This window comes from Pituophis catenifer, unplaced genomic scaffold, assembly GCF_029215685.1.
Source record: "Pituophis catenifer annectens isolate HBS135680 unplaced genomic scaffold, rPitCat1.0.hap2 SCAF_14, whole genome shotgun sequence".
Classification (NCBI taxonomy): domain Eukaryota; kingdom Metazoa; phylum Chordata; class Lepidosauria; order Squamata; family Colubridae; genus Pituophis; species Pituophis catenifer.
The window spans coordinates 1,879,673-1,891,927 of NW_027256894.1; the positions used below are offsets into that span (position 1 = coordinate 1,879,673).

Below are 12,255 nucleotides of genomic sequence, written 5' to 3' on the forward strand. Positions count from 1 at the left end.
TCTTATTCTAAGCAGAATTGCTTGTGATGGAAGCAGATGGGACACAGCTGTCTCTTAATTAGGCCAGTTCATGTTGCCACGTGGATCCAGATTTCCTTGGGGAGAAGGCCAAAACAGATTCGTGGGTAATGATGTATCTAATGGCCTCCAGCAGAAACCCCTGGGATTCAAGACACTTCCAATCAAAATACTACAAGAGATGTGTTCCACCCCCACTGCCCCATTCTCTCCTGCGGGCTACACAACCCTTCCTTCTGCTTGGCATGTTGACACACTCAGAAAGTGTCTACAAGAGGTTTCAGGTACATCCATGACCTGGTGGGCCATGACCTAGTTTGAGGAGAACCCCTGGGAACTGTCTTGGGACAACTGGCCAAAGAGATGGCTGCCAACTATGTTTCCCTCCCATAAACCTTCGTTTGGTGTGGAACAGGAGGAAGAAAGCGCACCTCAACGCCTAGGCAAGGTTGGGTCAGAAAGGTCCCCCGTGCCTTCTTCTGAGAAAAGTGAACTACCCCAATCTGTAGTGGTGAAGCAGTGACTCTTGTCATGGGAATGCCATGGTGAAAGGCAGGTCAGGAAATCCCAAGAAATGATTAACTCCGAGGGCTCTCCAGCCAAGGGCCTTCCCCTCACCTGTTCTGCCCTTCCTTCGGGGAAGACATAATTGACCTTCGTTCACTTCAAAGTAGCCCAGGTGATCCAGTGCTTCCTTTTCAATACTTCTATGCCACCTTTGTGAAAGAAAGCACAGAATTGGAGGAGGCACAGCATCCTGATACAGAGCCCTAACTGTAATAAAAAGCCACACGTAAACAGATTTAATTTCAAAATGTCTGCAGAAAAAAACACACCTTCCTTGTCCTTCAAGAGAGGAAGGCTCTTCAAAAGAAACCTTCTGCAGGCAGGGCCATCTTAACAGCATTATAGGCCCCGGGCAAGCAGTTTCCTGGGGCCCCTGTGACAACTACTCACAGGAATAAAAATGTAAATGGTTGATAAAATTAAACATATATTTATTTTGTTAGCACTTCCAACGCGGTGTTGAAACATTAAAAACATTCTGTGCAACAACAACTAATCATCATGATAAACATTTGAACAACACGCGAGGCTTGAAAACCACAATAATACTCAGTAAGCCATACTGGTGCTGTATTTATATGATACAAAGTGCATTGAAGGGTTAACATACACAGATTAGTATGGGGCCCCTATGCAAGCGCCCATCAGGCCCATTGAGACAGCCCTGTCTGCAGGTACAGGCACCCCCTGACATCACCTGCTCCTAAGCAGACTTAAGCTTCTAAAGAGACAGCTGGCAACCAGTGTGGGTCTTTTGATGGGGGGAAATGCCAAGCACAGAACACAGACTGACCTACCACACTTTGTGGCAATGGAAGCATCCAGAAGCTCTCCGAAGAATAGCCCTACTCAGAGCTGACCAAGCCCAATGCAAACCAGAGCACGGATAACAGGAGCTACATCAGAGGAGGGTCAGAGCTGGTACCGCAGCTATAATTCTGCTTCCTCCCGAGAAGCCCTGAGGCAGCAGAAGACCAAGAGGCCTTCCAGGCGCCCAGTGTGACACATCAGAAGCCTTTCTGGGACAGATTCAGTCCCAGCCCTTGGACCTGCCTTGCTGCTGCTGAAAAGCACCTCTCCTTCTCCGGGTTGAACCAGAGCACCCGACCACCCAAAGGCAGGAGAAGACAACAGTGGAGAAGTCAAGAGCACACGCCACAAAGCCATGGTCCCAAGCGGGGACAATCTACTAAAGGAAAGCCAACCAGCCTGGCCAGTAAAAAGACCCTCCCTCACCAGAAGAAGCAACACTGCTCCCTACATCCTGACCCCCACTCTCACCCCCAACTCATGCCCCTTCTTTTGGCTGGACAGGGGCACCCCTCCCACGAACAGCCTGGACTCTCGCTGTCCCCATTTTCATAGCATGCCCGGGGGGGCAATGGGGGCCCAGAGGGTTTTCTGGAAAAGTGGATCATGGAAGCAGCTGGCACTTTCGCACTACATTCCAATTTCAAATTTGAGATTTAGAACCTATTAAATGGAAAGGCGAGGGAGGGGGCAGGGAGCCAGGAAAGCCTTCCTGCCTGTGTCAGTAGGCGCAGCACTTCTCCTGCTGACAGATATTCCACTGCTCCTTGGAGGCTGAGGAGAAAGAGCGAGAGGATCACCAGCAGCATAATAATGGCTGTTCCCTTCAAAGCAGGCAGGCGACTGGCCTCACCCGCCCCAGCTCAGCCCAGACAAAAGCCCAGGGGGTGAGGGATGGAGGGAGCTGGTGTGTCTGGAGGCCCCTCATGCAGCTGGCTGAGGTTCAGTCTCATTGCTAGGACGCTTAGACCTAAAGACCTGGTATTTCGTCTGCAAAGAGATTACACTATGCAGGAATTGAATGGGGCCATTTAAACCACAAAGCCCCCTTCTCTTAGTATCCAAAGTGAAGCATCAACTTAACCAATGGCTGCCCATCTTCCTCTTGGGCACATCCACTTGCTGGAGGATTGCTGGAGGTTTTCCAGAAAAGTTTGTCTGGGATGGACTAAGGTCTCCTGCTTTAGGCAGAAGGTTGGACTAGAAGACCTCCAAGGTCCTATCCTGTCCTGTCCTATTCTATTCCCATCCCCATCCCCATCCCCCCACTCCACTCATCTATCTTCATATTCTATCTTCTAGTCTGTCCTGTCCTATTCTTATTTGTCCACTGTGGCTCACAACCCCATTCCTTACTGGGCTTAATGACAGCGTGGACACCTAAAACAGGGCAGGACTTCAGCTGTGCCGGCCACCCTGGACCCCTTTGGACCGTTGTAGAGGTCCCTGGATGGCTTTTCTCTGAAGCTGTTTACCATTTAAGTGACATGAAGGGAGTTTCTGGGTGCTCTCAGCGAGACCAGCTCAAAGCAGCCACTGCCAAGGGCTGCATTCACACCAGCAGCTCTTCGAAGCGAAAGGATTGGGTGCAGGACCTGGCAGGTCAAAAGGCTTCTTCATTTCCCGGTCACTCAAGAATGTACAAGAAAGCCCCCACAAAGGGCAAACTCTTCCCCATACAGGAAAACTCATCTCTCAGAAAACCAAACATTTTCCGGACCTTTCTGGACCCCAACGTATGGAAGCATAATATCACCCTGAGCATGACAATCATGTGCACAGCTTCTACATGTCTGAGTCCTGATCTAGAACTCCCCCCTCCCACCATGGCATAAAAGGGGGGAGGCTGGCTGATCACTACCTGGGAGTGTGGGAGCAACTGCAAGGCTGGCCTCCTGGCTGAATCAAAGAACCAGACCCAAAGGAGCCAGCCAGATACACACACTGGCAGCTGGGGGGGGGGGGGCGCCTGCAGGGATTTGTTTCAGAGGTCTGCATTCACCCCCAATCCATATATGATCTGATGCCACAAGATACCAGGGCAGCCATATTCATCTACTAGGGTTCACTTTATCCAATGGGGGCTTAGTCTTGGCTACTATAGGTGGACCTCTGCACAGGAGAAATGAGAATTTAAACATTAAGATGATTGGAAGAAAATTGCAGACAACAATAATGTACCATAAAAACACCCACTCCTAAAATAGCTGCTGGCTGGAGAGACAGTACGTTGGTTTGCAAATGTTGTGCTTCTTTAAATAGTTTTTGCTTTTCCCATTTTCTATCTACCCTGATTTTTGCACTAGGGGTGACATGAGAGCAATATTCCAGGGTATTTGAGGGGCTGCCACAAAGAAGAGGGGGTCAATTTATTCTCCAAAGCCTTTGGAGGCAGGACAAGAAACAATGGATGAAACTAACCAAAGAGAGAAGCAACCTGGAATTAAGGAGAAACTTCCTGACAGTGAGAACAATTAACCAGTGGAACAGAAGTTGCCTCCAGAAGTTGTAGCTGCTTCAACATTGGAGGTTTTAAAGAAAAGATTGGACAGCCATCTATCTGAAATGTTATAGAGCAGTGATGGCTAACCTTTTCCAGACCGAGTGCCCAAAGCGCAAGCATGCACACTCTCGAATCACCATGCACTCTCGAATCCGTGCGTGTGCGCCTGAACCCACAAAATGCAATGCGGCACGGCCTCCTACATGCCCCCTGCTCTCTGTGCACATGCCCCCATGTGTGCACACATGCCCCCCGCATGTGCCCCGCCCCCCAGCAGAGACCTGAAGACCAGCCGGCCGGTGGGAGGCATGCATGCATGCGCAGCAGAGCTGAACTGAGGCGATGGCTTGCATGCCATCAGAAAGGGTGCTGCGTGCCACTTCTGGCACACACCACAGTTATTGAGTCTCCTGCTTAAGCAGAGGGTTGGACTAGAAGACCTCCAAGTCCCTTCCAGCTCTATTTTGATTGATTGGTTTTTTTCTTTTTTCTTTGTCATATATTTTTTTATGGCTATCTTTTTTTCTTGTAAAAATCTTTCATAAAAATTATTTAAGAGACAGTTTTTGGACACTAACGCTGACATCGTTTAACATAATTTGTTTACTTGTTGATGGACACCCAGAATAATTTGATACCTTGTTTCCCCCAAAATAAAACACCCCCTGATAATAAGCCCAATCAGGCTTTTGAGCGCATGGCAATAAGGCCAAGCGCTTATTTCAGGGTTCAAAAAAATATAAGACAAGGTTTTATTTTCGGGGAAACACGGTATAATATGGGTGATCATATAAATCTCTTAAATCTGTAAATAAAATATACTAGTCACCAGACGCAGCTGACTTTCAATCCCCTCCATCCCTCCCAGGTGTAGAATTAAGTTGTGTTCAAGTCTGAGGACCCCCGGACCCCCCTGCAGAAGAAAAGCTTTGTCTTTTTAATAGGACAGACATTGAGAAAGGGGGGCTTGTCCAGCAGCCTCAGAGCTGAGAATGAGCCGAGAGGGTGGGAAATCAGGTCGTCACCTTTGAAAGGACAAACCAAGAACCTTTGGTCAGGAATACAATTACTTTAAATTCAGCTGGTGGGAGGAGGAATTAAGTTTACTTTTATTGTCCGTAGTATTTTAGGTTTTCTGAAACTGTCCAGTAAATTGAATGATTTTGCACAGAGTTGCACCAGAAGCAGGATCTCAGCACAAGTCAGGCTCTTTCAAAGCTTTGTTTTCCTGCATGCTTTTTCTACCAAAGGTTCCCCGTTGCTTTTTATGTCCATAGCTGAATTTATTTATTTATTAAACTTATATGCTGCCCATCTCTCCAAAGGAGACTCCTTGACCGAATGCTTTGCAGGTCACTATTTAAAGTTAAAACCCATTTCCTTCAAATAAAGTCAGACAATATTTATACCTTGGGCTTTTATTATAATTGTCTACATGACTATGAGCTGTTTGGGAAGAATGGTTAAAGGTGGGATCTAAATTACTATGACCAATAAATTGACCTTAAGTTGTGACCTTTGGCTCAGTTCTCAGTGGCTGAAAATCCACTCCATCTGCCAGCATCAATGAGGCAGCATTGCCACTTGCCTAAAATTCTGGAATTCTGCTTTTCCAGACATCGCCTTCATTTCATCTTTCCTGCCTGCGTTTTAAGATATCAAGCGGCCGCCTGCCTGGGCTGGTTCACTTGAGGACATGGAGAGGGGGGGTTTCCGTGCTTGCTACTGCCTGCCCCGCCTCCCCCAGGCAGAGGAAGACGCCTTCTGGACTCCTCCAATGGAGCCGGACGATGCTGGTTTTGAATGACACAAGACGATTCTGCAGGAGGGGGGATGGAGGGGGTCATTGAGCACTGAACGGCCTGCATTAGGAGTGGGGTGCTCTGCTTCTGGGCATGGAAATCACTCTCTGGTGCCCCCTGAAGATTCCCGGAAAAAAGGCCCTGAGGAAGGGGGCGACTGAGGCTCTACATGGGGGGGGGGCAGCAGGTAGCAGCCAGAGGTTGTTTGGGTTGACCCAGGCAGCCACCAGGCAGCTTCCTCTCCCCTCCCGTGCCAGAGCATCAGCAGGTGACTCCATGGGGCCGGTGGGAGGGTGGGGTGTGTGTGCCAGCTGCTGCCATTGCTCTGCAATCTCTTGGCTCTCCCTGAGCTGGCAAAGCAACACCGAAGAAGCTACCCCAAAGAGAGAGAGAGAGGGAGGGAGGGAGGGAGGGAGAGAGCAGAAACTGGCTGAGGTTTCTTTTCTCTTGCAGGAAGAACAGGCAGAACTGGGAAGAAATTCAGAGGAGATGCAAGCCATTCCAGAAAAGAGGTCTGCCTCGAATAAATTGGAGGATTCGTTGATACGGCATTTATTGGCAGAAGTGAAGGAAAAAGAGTATTTTTGTCAACTTAGTTTTTGGAGGGATATGAAGCTATACAGAGAGGAATCCTTCATCAATATTTATGAAATGGGGGAGGGGGGGAGAATTCTCAACTACTCTGGCTGGGACTAGGAGACGCCAGAAAATCCCTATTCCCCAAATCCCTATTCATCCACTGAGTTGATCTCCAGAGTCATCATGGCCACAAGTTACAGACAGGCTCACTCTCCAGAGATCTCTCTGATGACCATCCAGTCTTAGAATCTGAGACTCATAGGGCTGTTAATCATTCGGTTTAGCCTCTTTAGACACTTTATCATCTTTGTTGCTCTTCTCTGTTCATTATCCAGATGTCTCAACATCTATTTTGTATCATGGTGAACTGAACACGGTAGTCCCAGTCTGATCTCATCAGTGCAGTATGAAGAGGTACTAACACTTCTCGTGATCTTAACGCTATCCCTCTGTAGAGGCAGCCTAGCTTTTTTGCATTGGCTTTTTTGGCAGCTGCAACACACCGCTGGCTCAAACTTCAGTGATTGTCCACTGGGATTCCTAGATCTCTTTCACAGTTATTATTGCTGAGCCACTACTGTTGAGCTATTCTAAACTTTTGCATGTGGTTTTTCCTGTCTATGCATCAAACCTTCCTTTTCTCACCAATGAATTGCATTTTGTTGCACATTCAAGTCTGTAGAGATCTTCCTGTATCTTCAGCCTATCTTCTAAATGTTGGCCATTCCCTCCTGCTCGGTGCCAGCTGCAAATTGGATGAATTTCCCTTCTATCCCCCCCCCCCCGTCTACATCATGCATGAAGATTTTGGAAGAGTACAGATAGTCCTCAAATTATGACAATTGAGCCCAATATTTCTGTTGTTAAGTGAGACATTTGTTAAGTGAGTTTTGCCTGATTTTACAACCTTTATTGCCACAGTTATTAAGTGAATCACTGCATTTGTTAAGTTAGTAGCAATCACACTTAGACTGCAGTTTACAGAGTCAGCATATTTTGCCTCCAACAAGTTAGGTAACCCGGTTGTTAAGTGAATGCAGGTTCCCCATTGGCTTTGCTTGTCAGAAGGTCACAAAAGGGGATCACATGACCCTGGGAGGCTGTGACCGTCATAAATGAGTCAATTGCCAAGCATCCAAACGTGAATCCCATGGCCCTGGGGATGCTGCAAGAGTTGTAAGTGTGAAAAACAATCATGTCATTTTTTTCAGTGCCATTGTAACTTCGAGCAGTTACTAAATGAACTGTTTTAAGTCAAGGACTACCATACTGGGTGCAGAACAGAACCCTGAGCATGCTTCATACCTCACAGCATGCTTCCCACCATGTAGTAGATGTAATTCCATTGAGGACTACTCATTGAGTACAGTTGGTCAGCCAATTACGACTCCATCTGGTGGTGAAGCTGCCTGCCTCACTTTGGTCTAGCTTTGTGGCTGAGAAAAGTGACAGCAGAACAGGAGGTCTGCAAACATGGAGAGTCTGGGGAACAGGGCGGGGAGAAGTCCAGGAGTCCTGGGGCTGCCTTGCCCTTTCCGTCCACCCGCCCGCTCATGTTTACCTTCCTTCAAAAGGAAGCTTCTCCCTTGCCCCAGAAGTGTTGCACCAGAAGGTTGCTCAGAGCAAAGCATCTTGGGACTGGGCAAAGGTGAAGGAGGGCAGCAGCTGGAGAAGGACCCAGCAGGTTCATGGCTATGCGAAGCTCTCGGGGCCCTGCCTTCTGCTGATCTCCATATGACCCTCCCCTGCTCAAGAGACCCCCACTTGATAACTGTGCTGGTTCAATCATTCCTCCCTCTAGCAAGGCCCCAGCTTGGCTAGAGAAACGTGGCCTCCTGCACAGAGCTGAAGGAAAGGTGCCACTGGAGCCGCATCCCTTTCCCCTTGGAGAAGGCTAAGAGAAGCCCTTCCCCACTCGGGACCTGCTCCAGGCGAGGGCTCTGCCCACTGCCCTTGAGGAATGGGGGCTCAACAGAGGAGGCAGTGCCATTTAATTGAAATGCCGCCTGGGTCTTCGGAGGTCTCTCTGCTGGAGAGCTAGTCCCTGGCAGCAAAAGAATCAGGAAGCTTTTCCCAACTGGATTGTAGCTTTGATGGGCTGTCAGTTGGAAAAGGGGCTCCAGAGGCCTTGTTTCTTTGGGCTCAGCAGTGCTTCTTTTAGTTATTTTAGAGTTATTTCAGCTAAACACGGAACAGATGCATGGATTTTATAGTCACATGTTCTGATTAGAATCCAGTTCCTCACATAATCAAGATAATGAAAAATAAATTCTAGAAAATGCACACGTGCACCTGCTTGTTTTTCAAAGGCAATGTGCAGCCTGCTTTAAAACCAGCAACATCGGAGCCTCAAGGCAAGAAAGAGTTGCGTGTTTCGTCTTTTCCCCCAGAATGACTTCCGGAATCCTTCCTCTCTGCAAGCAACGGCTCTCAGGGAAAATTCCCGTTTTGTAGATGTCGTTTACTCTCAGGTTGGAAATGTTTGGAAAGGAAGAGTTTGGAAACGAGACAACTCTCCTCCCACCGCCCAGACCCCTGGAGGAGGGTGAGACCCCAGAAAAGGCCAGGGCCTTTGCAGAGCCAGCTCCTCAATCTCTTTCCCAGGAGACAACGACAGCCATCAACCCAAGCCCGGCCAACCTAGCGCTGCTACTTCCAAACTTCCAGCCCCAAGAGAGCCGCACTATCACCACAGATCAGGTGTCCCTCCAGGCCAGCACAACAGCAGGACCAGGAGCTGAAGAATCCTGCCGCAGCAGAGCCTGTGGCTCCCACATATTGCAGCAGGCAGATAGATCTCCCGGTGCAGCTTGCAACCTAACACTAACCCTGCCAAGGGTTACGCTGTGCTGAGTCCGCAAGCGTTCAATACTGGGACTATCCTCCACCCGCAATGGGGAGGGCGGCAGAGGTCCCCGGAGCTCTCCTGCAGCACCCCCAGAACCATGAAGGGGGCAGATTCCTTGTCGGAGCCAATTGAGCTGAGGCCACAAGTAGCCTGGACTCAGGAGCCTCGTTTGGGCCCTCAGAACATTTGCGGGGCCCAAGGGGGCCAACCTCAGCCCAGCCAAGGGCGGCGTTTTAGCAGAGGCGCTTCCTTCTTGGGGGGAAATGTACTTAAAAGGAATCCCCCCCCCCAAACGTAAAGCCCGCCATTCTCTCCAACGGGCCACCAATCACCCCTCATCGCCCTGGTTGGGGCGCCAAACGCCCGACCGGCCGCCATCCCCAACGCGCGCCGGCCAAGGACCCGCCGCTAAGAGGCGAAACGCCGCCCCGCTCAGGACCCGCCGCTTCTCCGGGCTCAGCGAGCGGTGGGGCCGGAGAAGCAGCGGCGACCCAGGAGGCAGACGGCCGTGGCCCCGCAGCCCGCCGGACCGCCCCGCTCCCCAACGCCGCTTCTGCCGCCGCCCCTTAGCAGCCGGCCCAACAGCCCGCCGCGGTTTCCCGCCCAAGTGCCGGCCCGTCTCAGGCAGGACACAGAAAAGGCGCCTCGGAGCTCCGGAGCCGAGCCGCGCCGCGCCGGGCTCAGCCTCGCCGGCAGCCCCGAACCCAGCCCGGCAGCATCTCTGCGGGGCGCCCGGAGACCACGGCGTCTGCCTTCCGACGTGACCGCTGCTTCGCACCGGGCGGGGGTTGCGGGGAGGGCTCGGTCGGCGGAGATGCCCCGTCCCGGCTCGGCCCGCCCCCCGCCGCGCCTCCCGAACAGAAGTTTCTTCCCAGCCGCGTTTCGGCACGCAACGCCGCCGGGCTCCGCGCCCGCAGCCCCGGACCCCCGCCTGGCCGCCCGCTCCGGCTCCCGCCCGCCGAGCTCCCTGCGTGAGGCCGCCGCTCGCCAGGCCGCCACCGGCGCGGCGCTTCCCGGAGCGGCAGGCCCGGAGAGCAGCCCGCCCGCCGAGCTCCCGGCCCCGGCGCCGGCTCTCCCCGCAGCCCGTCCGCGCCGCAGCCCCCACCTGGATGGTGCACGAGTACTCGTTGTCGTCGAGGAGGCGGACGGTGCAGCTGTAGTCGCGGTCGAGGCTCCTGCTGCTGCCGCTCATCAGCCGGCTGAGCATCTTGGCCGGGGCAGCGGCGGCGGACGGGGGCTCCGCGCCGGCTCCCTTCACATGGCCGGAGCAGGGGGCTCCCTGGCGGGCGAGGGGGGGTGCCGCCGCCGCCGCCACAGCTGCCGCCGCCGCCGCCGCCCGCCTCGGCTCGCCTCGCACAAAGCCCGGCTGGAGGGAGCGCGGCGGCCAGGCGGCGAGCGGCGCGGCTTTCGGGGGCGGCAGGGAGGGAGGGAGGGAGGGAGGGGCGGGGGCGGCGCCGCGCAGAGCCAGGCTGGCGGGTTCGCGGCCGCCGAGGCCAATCCGGGCCCGGCGCCGCCTCTGACGAGCTCGCGCGCAACCCAATGTGCCGCTCCGCTGGGGGGGGGGGGGGGCTCTCCGGCGGCGCCTGGGAAGCTGCCGCAGCTGCTACCGCGGTGACCCCCCTCCCCCGAGGCCCCTGCAGGGCCAGAACGCGCCCCCCCCCCCGAGGAAGTGGGGACGGGGGCAGCAGCCTCTCGCTCGGTCACGGCCGCGGCTACCGTCTCGGAGGCGCCGCTGTGCGGAACCGATCCCGGGGAGGGGGGGCTGGGCGCCTCGGGGAGCGGTGCCCGCAGCCGGACCAAGGGCGCGGAGGACGCGGAGCGGCCGCCGAGGGGCTCACAGGAAACCCGGAGCGCTTACAGGGGCTGGCGGGGATGCCAGCCCTGCTAGTGGCGAGTTCAGACGTGCAGCTGAAATGCCGGCAGGGGCTTCAGAAACGCCTCCCCCCCCCCCCGCCACGGCCTCTTCCGACCCACCCGTCGCAGGAGCTCAGCCTGGAAGTCCTGACACGTGAATCGCTTTTACACCTGGCCTTACAACTTGAACCGCTGATCACCACCTGGCACTTTCAGCAGAGCCACTAAGCAGTAGATGAAAGTGGCAGGTAGCAAAGGTATTCAGGCAGCTAAACAGGTGGCAGAATTGTGTCAGAACCAGACAACTGAGGACCCAAGTGGTCATCCAGCCCAACCTCCTGCTTAGTACAGGGTGGGCTAAAGCATGGTGGACAAAAGCCTGTCCAGCTTGTGATGCTGTCCATGGGGCAGGGTTTTTTTGGGGGGGGGGCGGGGGGCCTGGAAGCAACATGGGCTGCTTTGTGGATTGTGGCTCTGCCTGGAGAACCTGAATTCCAGACTGCATTCTGGAACTGCCCCGGGTTTCCTCATTGGCAGAGAATCCAAAGGGCTTGAGGAGTTTGGCCATTGCAGCAGCTTAGGGAAAGTGAGGAGATAAAGCTGCTGGCAATGGGGAGGAGCCGGGGAGGGTCCAAAGAAGGCCAGTGGGGGCGCAGGACAACCAGAAGGCATGAGAACCTTGAACTAGTTGAAATGAAAGCGCTCTGCATGCCAGGCCACGAAGGAACCAGCAGAGGTTTTCGCAGCACCTAAATTCTTATTAAGCTCTGTGAACTCCTGGAAGAGGCAAGATCCAAGATGACTCCAGGACAGCAAATGTCACCCCCAACTTCAAAAAAGGAGGAAGGAGGGAAATTACAGAACAGTGTACCACAAGCTGATCCTGGGAGAGATGGTCAAAATTATGCTTGTGAATTCTTGGATAGGAATGCAACAATTAACAAACAACGGCCAAGGCTTGTTACAAACAAGTCATATCATCTTTCTCTTTTGGGGGGGGGAGGACAGAACTATTAGCTTAATAGAGATGCCCTAGATATAATACACCTTGACTTCAACAAAGCTTTTAAGGGTAATGTTTAATAATAATATTCTCCTTAATAAACTGGTGCAATATGGGTTGGATGATATGGATGTTAGGTGGATTCATAATCGGCTGAAATACTACCGTAGAGAGAGAGAGTACTCTCAAATAGCTCAGAGTTCAATTGGAGAGTAGACCTGAAGGGTCAGATCATCCTGGAGAAGGCCGTAGTCACTAAGAGTTGACACTG

The 12,255-nt window shown here is 52.8% G+C and overlaps 1 protein-coding gene across 5 annotated transcripts in view; it reads right to left on the bottom strand.

Moving 5' to 3' along the window:
* Positions 1–10,334, bottom strand: part of FRMD5 (FERM domain containing 5) — a 106,226-nt gene extending 95,892 nt beyond the window's left edge. For all 5 annotated transcript variants that reach the window (XM_070953480.1, XM_070953479.1, XM_070953482.1 and 2 more), the window contains exon 1: positions 10,233–10,334. In XM_070953480.1, the coding sequence (XP_070809581.1) occupies positions 10,233–10,334 (102 nt within the window). The remainder of the gene's footprint in view (positions 1–10,232) is intronic.
* Between the last annotated feature and the right edge of the window lie 1,921 nt (positions 10,335–12,255).